We start from the raw sequence: 19,177 nt of genomic DNA, 5'->3' as shown, positions 1-19,177 counted from the left end.
TGACTGTATAATGTGATATTTCATAGGTATATAAACTCTTCCTTAGTTGGATACATTTTATCATTATTATTAGGTCTATTATTTATTTTGTACTTATTGTGAAGTGGCGCTGATGAGCTTAGCACCTATGCAGGGCAAAGCTCCCGCTTGTGACCAAATGGTCATTGTCACAGTGATTCTACTAGAATGGCATGCATGCTGTTGTCAAATCTGTGATGTAGCCTGCTGCTGCTCAGGCAAACGTGCTGCATTGAACATGATGTAGAATAAGGAGGACTTATGCTTACTTCACATATACTCCATCATTGTGTGACACTGTCGTGTTCTGAAAATAGCCTTATCTGCAAGCCTAAAATATGGTACCTTGTGAGCTTGTAGATTGGCTATTTTTGGTACACTATTGATTCATGGGTTTATGAGTATATTGGTTTATTTTGGGTATGCTATGGGTTTAAGGGTATATGCTATGGGTGTAACGGTATATTAGATATTTACTGACTCAATGGCAGAGTCACGGTCAGCTAGAGTGCAGATTTACAACGTTCTACATTGATGGGTGAAAACACAGTTTACCTTTAGTGTTCCAGTTTGGCTTGGCTCGTCCACAGAGAATGGTGCTCTCAGAGTAAAAACACGTTGATCATGCATAGTTTCTGGATAACTTCATATAGTCTTGAGCCAAATGAAGTACTGGGGCTTTCAAATCACATTATGCTTCTCTATTAAAATGATTGTACTTGCTTTATTGAGTTTTTTGCCAGTCTCTAGAGGCTAACAGTGACTTGTATGACTCCTCCTGAGAACTCTAGCTCTATTTCTCTGCCAGGCATGAATTTTGAATTGAAATATCGTCTGAAGACTCTGAACTCATAGCTACATTTGTTTTTGTTTGCTGTTTTTGGGACAGCATAATGAAATGTGCAAGAGGTATAGCCAAAAGTCTAGATTTCATATGTGCTCCCAAGCCAGATGGTACACATGACTTTCTCCACAATTGTCTCAACAATTTAAATCATGCTCCAGTCACATTTTAGCTTCATGAATAAACTACTACAGTATCTACTTTGACATTGATTGATTGATTGATTGAGTTATTGATTTGAGCTCTTCTGCCCTATATGTCCCTTTATTTGTATAAACCCCCAAAACAAAACACTCAATCAGCGATGTTGCAAACCATTGATGATTAATGTTTTGTAATAATCACATTCACAAACTGATGACCTGATGACAATGATGAACCTTCATGTCATAATGATTTGTAGATGAATGTTTAAGTTCAGTCAAGTGTTATTTACTGCCAGACACCATCTGAAATAATCTATAGCCCTACAGCAGAGACACTACCGGTATATGAAGCTTGCACAAAAAAGCTTTTCTCCCATTTCTTTACACTTGTAAATCTGTTTGACAATAACATTGATTCTTATTCTGACAATATGGTCCCTGTGTTAATGTTCCTTTGCACAGTATAATTGTTGACTTCTTAACTTCTTTTGTGTTTAATAAAGTTCTTAATCTTCTGTACAAACAAACATTTCCCTTTATTTATATTTGTCACTCATTACATGATTTTAATGACAAACTATATTCCATTCCGAGTTCCAGCTTCCAGCTTTTTACATTTGTCAAGTGAGACCTGGTGGTGTCAATTCCAGTCCCAAACATACAGTATCCAGAGTCAAATTGATATTGTCCATGTTATTTTGCTGCAACCGAGGGCAAGTTGACGTAGCTCTTCATGGGTGGCAATGGTTTGATCTTGCGTCCCGCCCAGCCGCCCTTCCTCTGCCACAAGCCACTCGAAGGACGAATGCCGAGCCACCGATTACGACCCGCTTTGCCAATGATCCGCTTATTGTGATCGACATTGGAAACGCGGCCCACAGTTACCGTGCAGGTCTCCAGTACCTGAACCTGCTGTTTTGAAGGGAGCTGAACGATGGCGGTTCCATTGACTTTTCGGAGCAGTACGCCACATGTGCCTGCAGCACGTATGTATTCAGCTCCTTTTCCTGGGTATAGCTCCAGGCTGTTCACCAACGTACCCACAGGAAGAGCTCCCAGTGGGTAGGCATCGCCCTCACTGGCTGAAACTGCCATGCGTCCAATAACTGAAGATGTTTTGATGATATCTCCAGTCTGCATGTTCTCTGTAGCAATGATCCATCGCTTCTTTTCGCCCCCGGCTACAAGAGCAATATCTGCAGATCTGCATGGGTCATAACGGACTTCAACAACCTTCTCTTCAAAGACCTGGTTGCCTTTGCCTGCGTCAAGGGGAAGTCGATGGATGTCTAGCCAGCGATATAACTGTTTGTGTCCACCTCCAATGCCATGTGTCCGTATCCTTCCTGAGACATCTCTGCCCCCTGTCTTCCTCATCCCAAGGGGTTTGATGGTGTATTTCCCTGCCTTCTGCGTCTCCTTCCAGTCTCTCCGGTTCTGCTCCACTGCAGCCGTTGTGAGGAAGCCTCTGCATGGTGCTGATGTGCCCAGGACAGTTACTGGTGACTGTGTAGTGTTGAGGATGCTGTGAGTTCTGTGCACAGCCTGTCCCAGCACCTGCGAGGACAGCAGAGTAGTAGACTGGGACAGAGACAACGTCCGCCGCAGAGCTCGACTTAGAGAAGACACCGCCATTATATCAAGGTCAAGATAGCAGCACTTTATAATACTATTGTATATCATCCCACTTCTGACACCATGTTGACTTCTTAACTTTGTAAAGAATCACTTCTGTTTAAATTCAAACTACGGTTTTATTCAATCAATGAGTCAGGCACCGGAGGCACTTGTGTGTGTACAGCAGCCAGCCAAACACATACACATAACAGATCACGTTCCAGTAGTCTCCCGTACTACAAGTACTGTATATCTAGTAGTGACTGATTGGTTTGTGCCTGATGCAATGACAACACATTGAGGTTAGACAAGACACTCCATAGTTCTGCATAGCTGCATTGGGAAAGCTTTATATAGTTATGGCTGTACCGCCTGTCCACCAGCAGTCCTTTCCTTTTATGACCATATATGGAGATTCCTGATACTGTATGGACAATACTTCTGACATCATCTCATCCCAGCTCACCAGACGCAAGTCACACTTGCAAATGAATTCCGTCCATGTCCCTTTTATGCCCATATATGGAGAGCCCTGATGTCATCAATTTTATGCCTATATTTAGGAATGCCCATATGAACATAATTTGTGAGTCTCATGTGGTCTATGACATCAAACATGGTGTCAGACGTCAGTCATCTCCATATTTGGGAAAATACGGCCCTTTTAGCCACATTTTGTCCAACTTAAACAACCAACCAGGTCTGTGCATTTTTTGGTCAAAGTTGATCCCATTAATAGTCTTTAAAAGACAAAGAAGCGGACACACACACTGTAGCCAAAGTGCCAATATTTATTTTAGGACGCAGAGGGAAAGTTGATCCCATGCCAAAGCACCAGTGCTCGCCCAGCAGTCTGCTGTCACCCAGGCAGATGTGTGCAGCCGTGCACGTGCCCATGAGGGTGAGGGCGCTTCTCGCCCTTAGGGTGTCTTACTGGTTTAATATACTGGCTCATTCATGACTTTGTTCTCCCTCAACAAAAACGCCAGACCTCAGTGACACTGAGTCAGTGTGAAACATCAAACATGTTGAAAAAGTCAGTTTTCAGTGTTTCAAGAGGGTACACCATGCTGCCTTTATAGACATTTTGTTCCATCCCTGTCTCTTTCTTGCACTGACAGAAGTCAGCGTTCCACAGACTTTCAGCATTCACGTGGCCAGTGGTACTTTAATGAGCCGTTGAACTGGAGGCTGTTGATCGATCCTCACAGAGACAGCATCACAGAGTCAACTGTCTCATGTCATTTGAACCATGATCCTTGGATACGACTTAAAATCAATGTTTGCTACTAACCGAGAGTTATATTTAGAGGCCGCACGTGTTTTTGAGAACACTGGGGATGCAAGGACGAGGGCCCACCCTATGATGTATTTGCTGGAGAATCCCACAAGCGCTGACACAATTTGGCTGTGGGGTTAGGAATCTTGGCTGAGCAGGGCATAATTATGAGAGGAGAATTGGAGAGGATATGAGAGAAAGGGTGCTCGGGTGGCGCAGGGGTAAAATACCTGCCCACCATCACAAAGTCTAGGGCAGGGCTGCCCAACCTAAGATGGCTCTGCCGCTACTCAGCAAAACACCAAAAGTCCAGGGTCTGCAAGCCAAAAATGATGGTCCTATTTTGGAACACACTATATGAGTACACATTTACATCTATAAGGCCAAACCTCATTGAACAAAAAGATTGTCATGGAATGATTAATGATGAAATTATGAAGTTTCTTCTTTTGGAACAATCACATCAGAAATTATTCGTCCACACTGAAAGTAGACAAAATATATCTATTTTCTTGTATGACCATGGCGGGCCGAATAGACATGCCGCAGGGGGCGCATGCGGCTCACAGGCCGCAGGTTGAATAGCGCTGATAGGGGATCGAAATCACTTCATCCCGAAGGGGGTGGTGAACGGAGGCATTTTGTCCTCCCGGTGGGGGCTCCTCACTCACTGGCAGGTGAGCCAGCTAGGGCACAACAGTTTACAGTTACAGTTTGCAGTTTAGGCATTTAGCAGACGCTTTTAATCACAACAGCAGTGGCAACACAGAAATGGGTGTTGAGGAATCAGACAAGACACTAAATTGTGTGTATTTTTATTTTTTTAATAAAAAAAAAAGAAAGGAAACAAAAGAAGAAGGAGAGAGGGATAGAAAGAGATTGCAGGAATCAAATAGTAGTGAAATCCTCAGTTCAATCTGAAAGTGAATGAAACCAGTGTCATCATGGGTTACTGCGTTGAGATAAGTCAGGGCTGAATGATCCCCTCAGTCTCAGATTAGCTTAATACTGTTCAGCCATAAACCTGAGCAAAGACACCATACAGATTGTTTCAGATGCTACTAGTTGGCAAGTGGCTTTGTAGTCATAAGGCTAGTAGGCAGTGAAATAGATTCCTTTCCCAGATAATCAGGTTGAGCAGGAAAAAATAGGACTGGGGCTGATTCTAAAAACACCTTCTAAATCATGACCTAAGTTTTCTGGAAAACTTACAAAATCTTTATGCTGCTATACTGTACATATGGTAGCAACAAGAACCCACAAACACCAAAGGGGGATCCTGCCCAAAATGGGTTAATATTAATAAGCTTCAGAATTGCTAACAGCGTGAAATATAGGAACATTTTGTTAACCAACTTACTTTGTTCATGTCCCCCAGGAGTCTATACTTGATCCCCTCCTTTTCTCGACCAGATCTTTGCCTATTATTATGACTTGCCCAGAATAGGGATGATAGGGTTCATGTTGTTAAACATTCATGAAAAGCTGCGAGGTGCCTCACTCCTGGGATTATACTTTTGTTCTGAATTGTTACTCACTCAAACCCTACTTCTTTGTAGGTCAAATTTATACTGTAGCGAAAATAGCAGATCTACAAGCGCACTTGAGCTTGTAGATCTGCTGTTATCACTGAATATTTGTCTATTCTTTGCCGAATGCCCTTTTCCGCTGAATGTTGCCTCATGACATGTCCAGATTAGGGATGCTATAGGGTTTATATGAGTAAAACACAAAACCCCATTCAATGGCCTTAAAACCTTAAACACAATATGCATGCACTTGTAAATGGTACAAACAAGCAAGGGTACAAAGTTTAAACACAAGTACAGCACATTTGTTATTGTTTATGCGAAAAAGAAAAAAAAAGGTTCACACTTGTCTCAAAGCGATTAGACTGAACATAAGGTGGCACAAAGAGGCCACATCAGGCACATCAATTGATAAACGATGCATTTATATAGTGCCTTTATCCAAGATTGTGCATTACATTCACACACACATTCACCGATATAGCGGAGGAAACCATGCACTAATTGCTCATGGGGAGCAATTAGGGGTTCAGTGTCTCGCTCAAGAACACTTTTAACTGGGAAGTTCCCAAGCGACCGCTCTAAATGCTGAAATGCTGCTGCAGGGCTCAATCAAGGATGACCTAGAAAGAGCCAGAGAGAAGGAAAGAGGGAAAACCTCTCTACAGGCAAAATAATTGACCCAGGTAGTGACATACAGTAGGTATATGGGGTGTAGAGTCAAGGTTGGATCTGGGCTGGCACACCTGCCGTTCTTTCCCCCGTTGCCTGGCAAGGAGCATAGCATGTGATGTGGATCAAGTTCTCTGGCCAGACCCAGCAAAAAGACATGCTCTGAGTCCTCTTTGTTCTTTAGGCTTTGTGTTTTTAAGTGTTGAATATATACAGACATCCAGTACTGCATTACTTGTTGTATTAACAATACATAGTGATCAGTGATTACTATATACTTTTCTTTTAATTGCAAAATGCATTTACTATAATATACAATAAACATTTCTTTCATGAATGCGCTGTTGTGTTGACTAGCTGTGTGTATGATCTGAAACCATGGTTTGATTGTTGAGTCAGGTTTTATGAATGTAGTTTAAAAATGTGTTTTTGTTTTTTAAAGTCTCGAGACAATGGTTGAAGGTTTCAAGAGATTGTGAAACACTGTAATTTGACATGCAACAGACCCCTCAATATTGCAGAAGGAAGGACACAAAAAACAAACAAAAAAATGAAACAACAATGATCATCACAGTGCATACTCCTGATGTCAGGATCATATACTGTAGGTGCAAGAATCCTCAGCATGTTAATTGGAAATAAAGCTAATTTCCATATTACAACATAATTCTGCCAGGTTAGGGCATGTCTGCTTTGAAGAAAGGAATTTCCAACACTGAACACAAAACCTTTCCAATTAGGTAAAAAAACTGTTAATTTCCTGCCCTGTCTCCTGTAATATATCACTGGGTTTCCATACAACCGTCACGTCTTGGGTTAGGAACTTAGGATGGATGTCGTCTTCACCGAGCTTTTGACCCAATCAGCTGGGCATGGAGACAAGAATGTGGCCCCTCTGGCTCTCACGAGGACGCTGTGTGTGTGTGTGTGTGTGTGTGTGTGTGTGTGTGTGTGTGTGTGTGTGTGTGTGTGTGTGTGTGTGTGTGTGTGTGTGTGTGTGTGTGTGTGTGTGTGTGTGTGTGTGTGTGTGTGTGTGTGTGTGTGTACGCAAAGATGGATGGGGTCGAGGCAGCGGGTAGAATGCCCCGGGCTGGCAGAGGATGAAAGGTGAGGGGGTGATGGGTCAAATCCATTGGATATTTCTAGACTCTGTGGAAGAGGTAGATCAACCAAGGTCAGCGGGAAAGGAGAGGAGAGGAGAGGAGAGGAGAGGAGAGGAGAGGAGAGGAGAGGAGAGGAGAGGAGAGGAGAGGAGAGGAGAGAAAACATCTGAATTAATACGACAAATGTGAGACTTCACAGTTGTCCGTGTCCGTCCGTCTGTAGATGTGTACACATTGTTACGGTCTATGGGTTTGCCACTCTCCCTTTTATGCCCATATATGGAGATCCCTGATGTCCACATCACTTGTAGCGTGACCTCACCCTAAAGGGCAAGTTCGCTTGTCGCCCTGAGGCGTCTTACTAGTATAGTTACTTGTATTCCTTTTGTAGACGGGTGGTTTTGATGAAACTTAATTGCATCTTCTATTGTCTCACATTCTCTCACTGTCTCACATTCTCTCATTGCTTTTCTTCCACAGCACTAATCACTTCCACATTTACAATTAAGCGTCACCCACAGTGGGGCATGGGAGCATCTCAGCTCCTCCACTGTCCAAGCACTTACTGTGCACAGCGACCACAGGAACATCAAGCTAAGTGATGACATCCCATCTGTGTCCACATCTGGACTCTTCTGGAGTCACTGGGGCGAGTCCCTTTGGCTTAAACAGTGCATTGTAATCACCCCACACAGCTCGATGTTAAGTCCTACGAGTATGAGGCGCTGGAGAATTTATGCATCCGTATACATGTGTGGATGTATTTTCAACTGAAATGAGAGGGTTGAAAATAAACAACATGGCTATATTGAACAAACTACAAATGATTCATGTGGGATTCATGTGGTTTCGTTAACTACATGTCCCTATTCTGGGCATGATGTTGATTGATTATTATTGACAAAACGTGCATACACATCACATGATCACATATTTGTACATATCTGTCAAAAGGATAAAACACAAGGAAGCTTGAGAGCTTATTTCCATTGTGGTCCAAATAATATGAGTGCAAATATGAATAAACTGAGTGTCATATATTGAGGGGTACCAGAGACCACAACACTTACACAGTCATACAATTTACATACTAGACAAGTTAAAGAGCAAAGAACAACATAAAATGTAATAGGAACCAATAGTTGAACATTGAGTGAAAATAGGCAAAGCAAGCACACAACACGTGTCAACGCGACTTGTTGTCAGCTTGTATATTGGCTATTTTACGTGAAGAGAGTTGGTTGTAGGGAAAAAATGAGTCAACCAAGCCCTTGGGGGACCCCAGTCATTGGTCAATGAAATATAGGTTTTAAGTGGTTATGGGGAGGATGCCAGTCAGAGAATGGCGCCATTCTCCAAACGTGCCAGGACTAGAGCACTGATTGACCCCAAAAAAGACATTGCTCAAACTCCCGCATTGAAGCCGCAAAATAATGATGTATTATGTATATTATATTGTCTTTTTTTCTAAACTCATGAAAATATGTAATGGAGAATGGATAGACTATTATGACAATATACAAGTAAAATTCAGTTAAAATGTTTTAAAACAACCATGCAGGTGCTCACAGGAGATAAAAGTAATACACACACAGTGCTGCTGGTGCGTCTAGTATACAGGTATCAATGGGAACAAACACTGAAGAAACAAAGAAGGGATCCGAACACACACACACACACACACACACACACACACACACACACACACACAAAAAAAAGAAATCAGGAGGAGAAGAAAGAAGTGACAATTACCAGTTGGTTATACCATGTTGGTGTGTTAACTTATGCCACAATAAAGATTTTTAGTTTTACTTTCCCTTTTTTTGATTGATTGAATACTTCATCCACACAGTTTGGAATAATGCTAAAAGGATAGGGCTTGTTTCCATTCTGGTCCTGCTTGCATCTCTTTTTCTTAATATGAATTGGTTAACTGACATTTTGCATCAGTCTACCTACACAGTTGTCACAAAGAAAATCAACTAAATGCGTGACTGTGGAGAATTTCTTAACATCATCACTCTGTTTTCCTGTGGACCACCTGAGAATGCCTTTTCAACCTCTTCTTCCCAGTTCTTGCTCCTCTCTAAAAGAGGATCTAGTCACTAGATCCTCTTTTAGATTCTAGATTCTAGTGGGACTGTGAGGCCAAGTTGTGAAATGCTAGAAACCATAGTCTGCGTGTCCTCGATCCCTGAAGAGTCCCGACTGATGGGGTGGAGAAGCGAGGTCGGAGGAATTTCCGGAAGGATTTACTGCAGTGGCAAGAGATGACATTGTGTCACGGAGTGCACACACACAAACGCACGCACGCACACACGCACGCACGCACGCACGCACGCACGCACGCACGCACGCACACTCAAGCTGATCACATCTGTGTGGGGATCAAATTGAGGAGGCTTTGTTTCCATGACGTCCTTGTTGGTTTGCCACAACAGGACTGAATGGAGTGTCTGTCTGAATAAAGAAGTGTATTAATATGGCTTATTGTTTATGTCATCCCAACGTTTCCTAATGTAATATTGCCATAATAAGGTCTCACTTGTTTAAAGGGCAATACCAACAGCAGTGGTGGAAGAAGTACTTAAAGGACGACTTATATCTTCATATAATTGGTCCTCACAAATGTTCATAATACCATCTTTGTCTACCTCGTCTCAGAGGAGGGCTGTGGACAATTCAGAAACCCTCCTACCAGTGACATGTATTGTGAATCCAAGCAAATAGAAACGGCAGGATTTCTATTTGTGAAAACGTGTAGCTGGAATGTCCACAGCCCTCCTATGAGACTTATACTGTAGTTTTCCCTCCACACCAAACAGCAGAGCTACAAGCCCACATCATGACACATTGTGATGCGTTGCGAACTTGTGACACATGCGGATAAGCTATTCTCACAGAACGTTTGCACGGTATTTTGCCAAATGTTCGCCTGACAAGCCCTGAATACGGATGCTATGGTTCATGTGGTTAAGGAACAATTCTACATTGGATTAGGGGAACTTTAATGTTTCTTGGTTAATTGTTGAAAACTTACTGTAAACGAATGGGTTGTGGCGACTCTATATTTACAGTAATTCACAACGCTGTGTGGTACAGTTGTCATAAACTTGAGGTTTACTTTATTCATTTTAGGTCATGCTAATCAAGTCTAAAAGGGCTGTATGCGTTTGGATTCCCGGAAGACATGTCATGAGCTAAACCTTTCAAATCATCTTGAAATGAGATGAGTGATCTTCACGGCTTTACAGGCGGTTTAAGGCCAATTATTGTCAACCATTTTTGGTCAGGACCCAGAAGACAACTCATGTGATGTCTCCGACAGCAGGGTTGCCGATAAAAAAAACAAAAAGAATGATTAATTAGAGAGAAAGAAAATGGTGTTATCTATCATATCGAGCCCTGGCTTAATCGTGGGCAGCGCAACATGTTGTGACTCAGATGTAAGTCATCTCATTAAGAATCATCTTGACTTCATTTGGGAGACAGTGGAGCAGGGACGTGCTGGGCCCCTGATTCAGCCCGGGAAAAAGAGTTGTAGAGGCCCTCATTGCGCGCTATAGAGAGAGATCTCTCTCTATAGCGCTGCTGCTACTCAAAGATTTGCCGTTTCAGATCATGACAAGTGACAAGCCAGTGGGCCAATTACTGTACATGAGTTATATTTCGTTGTTGTTGGGTGGAAACCTTGTATGTCCAAAACCGTTTGTTTAGTATTTATCATTTTAAAAATGGTTTAAACTAGTGAAAACAGCCGATCTACAAGCACACAACGCCTCGCACCGCGAGGCGTTGTGTGCTTGTAGATCTGCTGTTTTCACTACTTTTGTGCGACGGCCTTGTATGATGAAGCAGGGCTTTGCTTTACGAAAAAATGTACAAATTTGAAACTTGGAGATACAAGGTTTCCACCCGACAGTGACCATTTACTTTGTTGGCCGCCCAGCCCCCAAAATGGTACGAAGGACGGTCTGGACCGGCCGGGAATGAACCGGCCGTTCGGGAGTTGTCCCGCTTTTCCCAATGGCCAGCACGTCCCTGCAGTGGAGAGAGAGAGTGGTCTCGGTGGTTGAGGAGAAGTGGTCTCCTGCTGTGTCCCGGGGAGCAGGAAGGATGAAGGAGGATTACAAGGTCAGTAACTCTTGTCTCTGGCTGCTAAGCCCTGACCCCAGAGTGTGTGGAGGTCATCTGTCGGGGGGTCAGACTCAGAACCACAGCCAAGAAAGAGCCTGCTTCCTATCAGGTTCACTTTGTCTGGACGAAAGAAAGACCCCTGTCTTCTGTTGTAGCTACACCGAAAACCCAATAACCCATCTCCACCCCCTGGCAGGGAGTAGGGACGTGCAGAGAATGTTAGAGAGGCAGGGGCTGAAATCTCTAAAAGGGCCGTTTGGTGAAAATATCGAAAATAGCCGAACCTCCAAGCTCACAACGTTGTGAGCTTGGAGGTCGGCTATTTTCGGTGCTTGATACCACATTAAACTAACCATTGTCCAGTCAGTCAATACTGGAGATGTGGCGTAAGGCCTGTATTTTTACAGAGAGGGCAATTCTTTCAACATAAGATATGCTGCATTCAAGTTCAGGAGAGTTTGGACAAGGCAATTCTCTTGAATGCTGCCTTCAGGTATGGCATGGAAAGAGGGCATTTGCATTTCTTTCACCGTAAAACTGCATTCATGGTCTGGAGAGGGAACTTTTTACAGACGGGTAAAAGGGCAGGGGCTCAAGCCCCCTTTGATGTCTATGTGTGCACGTGCCTGCCCCTGGCACCCATCCTCATTCTCTCTCTCCTATTTATCCTTGTCTTGGGTTAGAAAAACAACTAAGCCTCCATCTGGCCCAACCCTTAGGTCAGGGGGTTCCCATACATTTCTATGCCAAGGGTCCCAAAGTAGCCATATAGTCTGCTTAAAAACAAAACAAATGTTAAAATAGTCGATCTACAAGCTCTACAGTGTGAAGCTTTTTGAACACTTAATGAAATTAAATAATAAATAGCACCACTCACTTCACAGTGGGTGTGATTCTTTTAAGAGTGTGTTCTTATGCTCATCTGGGGACCCAACTAACTACCGGTAATTACAGTAAAACGGGGATATCTAATGACTCCTTAAACTAATTAATGTTAAGTTAACATAAATGTGTGCCTGTTGTTGCATTGCTGTTGTGTGTTTGCAGTTTTTGAGCGGTGGTAGACCGCTCCTATACGTGGCTGTGTGTGTGGGTATGCGTGCGTCCGTGTATTTAGCCTGAAGTATATGTAGCCTGAGGAATGTGTAGCCTGAGGAATGTGTAGCCAGACTACCATTGAGTGACCAGAGAGGGTGCTGTCAGTCTAGCCTGAGCATCACACGGGTGTGATTTTTTATGCTGTGTGAAGCAGTCCATAACTTTAGTGCTCTATAAACAAAATGACATCTGGGAAAGTTAGGCAAACACTAGTGTCATGTGCTACATTACATACCGTAAGTAACAACAAGAGTACAGAATGGCACAGTGTTTCGTTCTCTTTTTCCATGTCTTATTATCTCCTTAGTCATTATGCCAATTCCAAATTCCCCCATGTAGTCCCACCCTAGAGGGTGTAGGCCGTCTCCTCCGCCACATGTGACCTCACCAGCTGCTTCTTTTCACCTGACAGAGAGGACTTTTTCACTGGGGACGTAATGTGTGGAGGAACACGCTATAGGCAGTTCTGCTCCCTGCGTACAGGTGCCCCGAACCAACCTAAAACCCTAAAAGAATGCAGTGACAGAGATCACCCTCCCTGCCTGCCTGCCTGCCCGGCCAGAGGCCTCCCAGCTCCCACCCTTGAACACATCAGCCAAATGTGTTCTTTTTTGGAGCGCCCGGCCAAGCGGGAGTCACTATATACATATGGAACATTCGACCCGGAAAGTGGGAGACTGACTTTTGGATCCTGTTTGTGAGACGTGACAGCCAGATATTCTGGCAGCTTTAACTTTAATATAGAAATAATGTGTGGGGGTTCATACGCCACGATCCTGACTTGATGATCATTGCACAATTTCAGCCCCAACTTCCCTGATGACATGAAACACTATAATACATTTACATTACCAAGACAACTCCTCTCAAATTGGGCCAAACAAACCAGAGAGTATAAGTGATGTAAGAAGCATTGGTTATAATTAACATCTGTTTCTTCATATTTCTTGACAGCTGGTGAATGATCGTTGTTGGCGAGCGATGGATTCACTATCTTTATGTTTGTGCCCGCTGGGCTATGTTTTGGGATTATGTTGTGTTATATTAATAGAATAGATGCCTGCTTTGGGGATTGGAAATGCAAAGCTGGGAGTAGGTTTCTTTGTCAGTTTTTTTCTCTCATCTCGCTCTGTCTGTCTGTCTGTCAGTCTGTCGGTCTGTCTCTCTCTCTCTCTCTCTCTCTCTCTCTCTCTCGCTCCCACCCACTCTCTTTATCTTTGAGTTATTTGCAGAGTTCAGAGCCAGTGTGATTGACTGGGAAGGGTCTGGAAAAAACAACGGTAACTCTCTCTGTGTCCTGTTGCTCTCTGTATCTCTCTGTATCTCTCTCTCTCTCTCTCTCTCACACACACACACACACACACACACACACACACACACACACACACACACACACACACACACACACACACACTCTTTCCATCACACACACAGGCACACACACACACACACACACACACACACACACACACACACACACACACACACACACACACACACACACACACACACACACACACACACACACACACACACATTGCCTCACACACACGCCCACACCATGGATCTGCGTGTGTCGTCGTCACACCGTGTCTTTGGTTCCTCAGACAGCTGAAGATGCTCTTTTGGGAGTTGTGCTTGTCCCTGGTCCTCTGGATTCTTCCAGTCAGAAGTCGACCCTCCACCAACATCCAGATCACCCACGGTGAGTAGCGCTCTGGCGCCAGGGGTTTACCAGGGGAGAAGAACCAGCTTCAGTTCTAGGGGGGGAGATCGAGATGAGCTCAGAGAGTCCAGCCCCGTTCTGGGGCTAGCCAGCCAGGCTGTGGAGGAGTGCAGGAGCTGGGGCTCAGTTGGAGCTACAAGCACCGGAACGTTAACACTGTTAAGTCCTATGTGCTGATTTAACTGAGAGAGTGTACAAATGGAAACAAAATGTGACACCATTGGGTCTGTAACTCTCTGATTTTAATGGTCCATTAAGGGTCCATTTGGTTCCATATTAACACTGAGGAGTATAGTGACTGAACATGGAGTTTGTCCTGCTTTTATCAGGCTGTATATGACTAGAGCCTGCTATGACTCGGTTCATGCTTTTGACTCTCAAAGTTCCAAATTTCTTGGGTGTTGAATTTCAGAGGGCATTACAGTGTCATTCAAAGACATCTCATTTTGGTTTCCAATCATCAAATTCATCAAATTGTTATCAAAGGCACGTCTTGTGTACATGTGTTGCACTTACATCACGGTCCCTGCCGACTGCAGGAATCTATTTTGGTCCAGCCCGGACAGATCATTTGGAATGTGGCTGGCAGAGTTTGAAGGCTTTCACGTCCAGGTGAACATTTAGTGTAAGTAGTCATCTGGAGTGCATTTGAAAGCTACTGGGTATGGTTCCGTATTGAAGCCACGCCACAAAGTTTGCCATTCCTGCCTCCGATACGCTCTCGGACCCGGACTGCTTTGATGGAGAATATGGCATGAGTTAGAAGAATCATTAAAAGATATGGACTTCGTTTTGAGAAACTCTGGAGTATAGGAGCAATATATCATGTCTGAGTATCCTGTATTTGAAAAGCAAGATATCGTCGTTGTCGGGTGGAATATGTCCAAAGCTGTTCGTTTTGCATTTATTTTAAAAATGACTTAAACTAGTGAAAACGGCCGATCTACAAGCACACTGTGTGCTTGTAGATCTGCTGTTTTCACTACTTTTGTGCGACGGCCTTGTATGGTGAAGCAGGGCTTTACTTTGGGAAAGAACGTACAAATTTGAAAACTTGGAGATACGAGGTTTCTGCCCGACAGTGACACCCCTAAGACACAATGATGCCTGCTTGCTCCAGAAAATGAGTGCTGTTATTTCAGTGAGTCTCAGCTAAAGTAATTACTCCAGATTTTACTGTGTCGGGACCTACTTTATACAATAGAAGAGGACACACTTGAAAACAAACGTGACTTTTCCCCGCAATCCTTTCTCTTCCTCTCGACACACAGGGATATCCTCAAACAGTTTAACATTTTAGTTTGTGTATCAGTTAATTAACACCTGACTCAAAGCCACAACACCTCTGTGAATGAAGAAACCAGTCAAACCACTCTGTAAAATCAACACGGCTCAACTCAAAATAATCTGTACATCAACACGTCTTCATTTAACGGGAAAGCATCTGTGTTCATTTTAGATTTCAGCTATAGCACATTGGTCGGCTATTAAAAATAGCAGACATACAAACTCGCTTATAGTGCCGTGCCATGAGCTCGTAGATCTGATCTTTTTGGATTTTTTTTTTAAATGTGTGCAAATCTTTGAACAGCATATACGTATATATACATAAATATATATTAAAGCAATTTTCTTTTACTGAAATGCTTCAGTAAAAAATGTTTATTTTTCACAATATTTTGAGATCGGGGTCGACGGCCAAATACATACATTTTTTGGGGATCCATGACATTTTGGGCACCACTGATATATAGCAACATAGTTTTTTCAGAAAACACCAAAAACGTAATACACTAAATATGTCTGGTTCCTCCTCAGCCCTTCCCCTGCAGCTGCCAGACTCTCCTCCCCCGGCGTTGTGTCCACTGTTCTGGACCGAGTTCGAGGGGAGCTGTTACCGCTTCTTCCCCCTCAACAGGACCTGGGCTGAGGCTGACCTCTACTGCTCCGAGTTCTCCAATGGCCTCAAGTCAGCCAAGCTCGCCTCCATACACAGGTTGGACCACAATACGCATGAATGTCTGCATGCATGCACACAGCACAGAACGACAGATGCATGCCTCAATGCACACAACGCACGCAACTGTTAATAAAGTATTCAATAAACACAGTCAAGCACGCTAGGGCATTCACCAAATATTCAAATATTCGAATATCAAAGTCACTATTCGACGTTGTTCACCGAAGTCGAATATTCGCTTTTAAAAAAATATATATATATTGTTTTGTCTTTAAAAAAAAAAAAAATCTTCATGGTTTATAAAGCTTGGCTAGATAGGAAGTCAGAAGAACCCTGACAAGCACTTGGAATTGTAGGTATTACATTTAATGTGACTCGGTTCCGCAGATAAATATTGTGAAAATAGCAGCGTTGCGAGGCGTTGCGAGGCGTTGTGAGCATGTAGATCGGCTATTTTCACAATGTTCGCCTCTTGCTTACTTAATATTTGACAGTTTGGCCAGTCCTGTCGAATATTCGATTATTGGAATACTTTGAGGTCGAATTATTCGAATACTAAAAATCACTATTCGTGAATGTCCTAACGCACGCACGCACGCACGCACGCACGCACACACACACACACACACACACACACACACACACACACACGGACACACACACGGACACAGACACTGCAGTTCTTGGGAACATACAGTAAAACTCTCAGACAGTGCTCATTTGGTCCATTTGTAACTTGGAGTTAAAGTAACACTGGGGAGTTTATGGTGCACTTGTACTTCAAAGGACCACTTATCAACTGATGGCCATCAGAGTCAAAGACAGCCCAGGCCAGCAGCACACCTGGTTTCTCCAGGCCTAGTTAGAGGGGGTGAAGCAGGTCAGCTGGTAGGCCTACCAGGGCCTGGAGGAGCATAAATATAGACCTACATCTGACAAATCAGCATCAGTCACGGTTGAGAAGGGTCCTGTTCAAATATAACCGCTAAAAAAGCCTTTTCTTTGTTTCTAGCAGTGGTTGAAGAAGACGTACTCACATGTTTTAAGTAAAAGTATCAATGCCACATTGTTGAAAATGCTCTGAGGGTGCCCTCACACCAAAATGGGGCAAGTTTCGTATTGTAATCGCATCACAGGTTTACCGGTGTAAAGTGGGTGACATTCTAAATGAAAGTATGTTCCTACGTATATATCCAAGTTTATTCAGAAGGCGCAAAGAACTAATTTCTGAAAATGTAATCTACTGCCATTATAATATTATAACCAATAATGTATTGCAACTGCAAGGGATTACTCACTGACAGTAACACAATCTGATTACTTTTTAGTTAATGTGGACTCATTAAATAGCCTGTTTAATAGTGTTATTATTGCCATCTAAATTCTGTAAATGCTATTTTTAACTGTTGTTTGAAAAGATGTTTGTGACTCAAAATGAAATCTCAAAATGTATTTACTTTTTGATAAATCCATTGCAATGCTTTTCAATAAATAATGTTGATATCATTTGCCAGGCATCTATTATTAAATAGTACATTAAAGGATGTCTGTGGACCACATCACTGCATTTATTTAATTTTCTTTCTGTCACTGTAACAGATCACAAGCACAGTTAGTAGTAGTCCGATGACTGTCATGCTAGTACATGTGATCTATTACTTCCCAATAAAAGGACATTACAGGCCTGACTGTCTAACATCAACAAAGCTCCGGTCAAGGATGTTACAATTAAAATGCACTGCAGCCAAAGTGAAAACATGCAGTCTTCCCATACAGTAGTATTCATAGTATGTACTGTATAATGAATGAATAGAATAGTACACAGTAAAATCATCAGTGTTACTGTTATTTCATCAATTTTCTAATTAGAGTGTGGACAACTATACCCATAAGTTCCATTTGTACACTCTCTCAGTACTTGTTTGGACTTGCACTGTTGTAGGCAGGGACTCTCAGGGTACCTTGAGGGGTTTCTAAAAGAACCCTTAAGGAAGCTTGCCGAAGGTTTTCGAACCCCCAAAACTGCCGCTATATATACACAAGACGTGTACACATTTTCACATGACATGGATTTCAAAATGTCTACTATGCTGCCTGCACGTTGGCTATGTGAAAACGTGGCTTTACAGGCAGGCCTGTATTGTAACTGTACAAATGGCCAATTGGTTCCATTGGTATACTCTCCGAGTTATGGGGGGTCCTTGAACCTAAAAGGTCTGTATTATTCCATAAGATCTGAAGTCAAGCTCAAGTCAAATGTGTGTTTGTGTCGCTCAGCTGGGAGGAGAACGTGTTTGTGTACGACCTGGTCAACAGCCGTATACCTGGCATCCCCACTGACATCTGGATAGGCCTGCACGACCGCAGACAGGTAACACACACACACACACACACACACACACACACACACACACACACACACACACACACACACACACACACACACACACACACACACACACACACACACACACACACACACACACACACACACAAGCAGGGCATCATAGTGGCTAAGGAGAAGAGCTCCTGCATGCCCATCACAACGGAGACTAGGCCGCGGTGCCTCCGGCTTGGCGTTCCAACAAATATATTTAGCCATAGTTTAGAGGTGGGAAGCCAGCAGAGGAGGAGGAGGAAGATGGGCTCTGTTGCTGCTCTAGCGATGCCTACAGGTTGGGTCGAGGTGCCTGTACAGCAGCAGGGAGCAGAACTGGGAGGGATAGAATAGCATGCCATGCTCCTCTGCATGTGATATAGGCTTAACATCCCAGTGAAACACATCACTGTCAGGACAGGTTGAAATAGGGTGACCAGATGTCCCCCTTTGCGAGGGACAGTCCCACATTTCCATGACTTTTCAGGCGTCCCCCAAATTGAGACTCTGTCCCACATTGTGACTGGCAGGTGTTGATATAGGTGCGCTGATTGTTGCTGAAGCTCTTTAACATGAGCTCACAGCAAGCTAGACTGGACCACACTGGACTACTATATTAATATGTTATAGAGCATTCCATTGTAATGTAAATCTCTCATTGTCTCTTTTAC

General features: G+C 43.3%; 2 protein-coding genes across 2 annotated transcripts in view; one reads left to right on the top strand and one right to left on the bottom strand.

Annotated features, from left to right (window-relative positions):
• Positions 1–1,701: 1,701 nt before the first annotated feature.
• On the bottom strand, positions 1,702–2,643 carry LOC308283665 (large ribosomal subunit protein uL2m-like; the record flags this gene model as incomplete). The annotated part of the gene is made up of 1 exon (XM_080724133.1): positions 1,702–2,643. The coding sequence occupies one exon, from the start codon at positions 2,641–2,643 to the stop codon at positions 1,702–1,704; it is 942 nt and encodes a 313-aa protein (XP_080580259.1).
• An 11,417-nt stretch (positions 2,644–14,060) lies between these two features.
• Positions 14,061–19,177, top strand: part of clec19a (C-type lectin domain containing 19A) — a gene marked incomplete at both ends in the record, with an annotated part of 7,626 nt that continues 2,509 nt past the window's right edge. Inside the window, 3 exons of the mRNA XM_080724416.1 lie at positions 14,061–14,148; positions 15,988–16,165; positions 18,407–18,500. Of these exons, the coding sequence (XP_080580542.1) occupies positions 14,061–14,148; positions 15,988–16,165; positions 18,407–18,500 (360 nt within the window). The remainder of the gene's footprint in view (positions 14,149–15,987; positions 16,166–18,406; positions 18,501–19,177) is intronic.

This window comes from Nannobrachium achirus (genome assembly GCF_963921795.1).
Source record: "Nannobrachium achirus genome assembly, chromosome: 4".
NCBI classification, from domain to species: domain Eukaryota; kingdom Metazoa; phylum Chordata; class Actinopteri; order Myctophiformes; family Myctophidae; genus Nannobrachium; species Nannobrachium achirus.
Note: the sequence above shows the minus strand (reverse complement) of the source record. Positions and strands in the feature narration are given on the sequence as shown.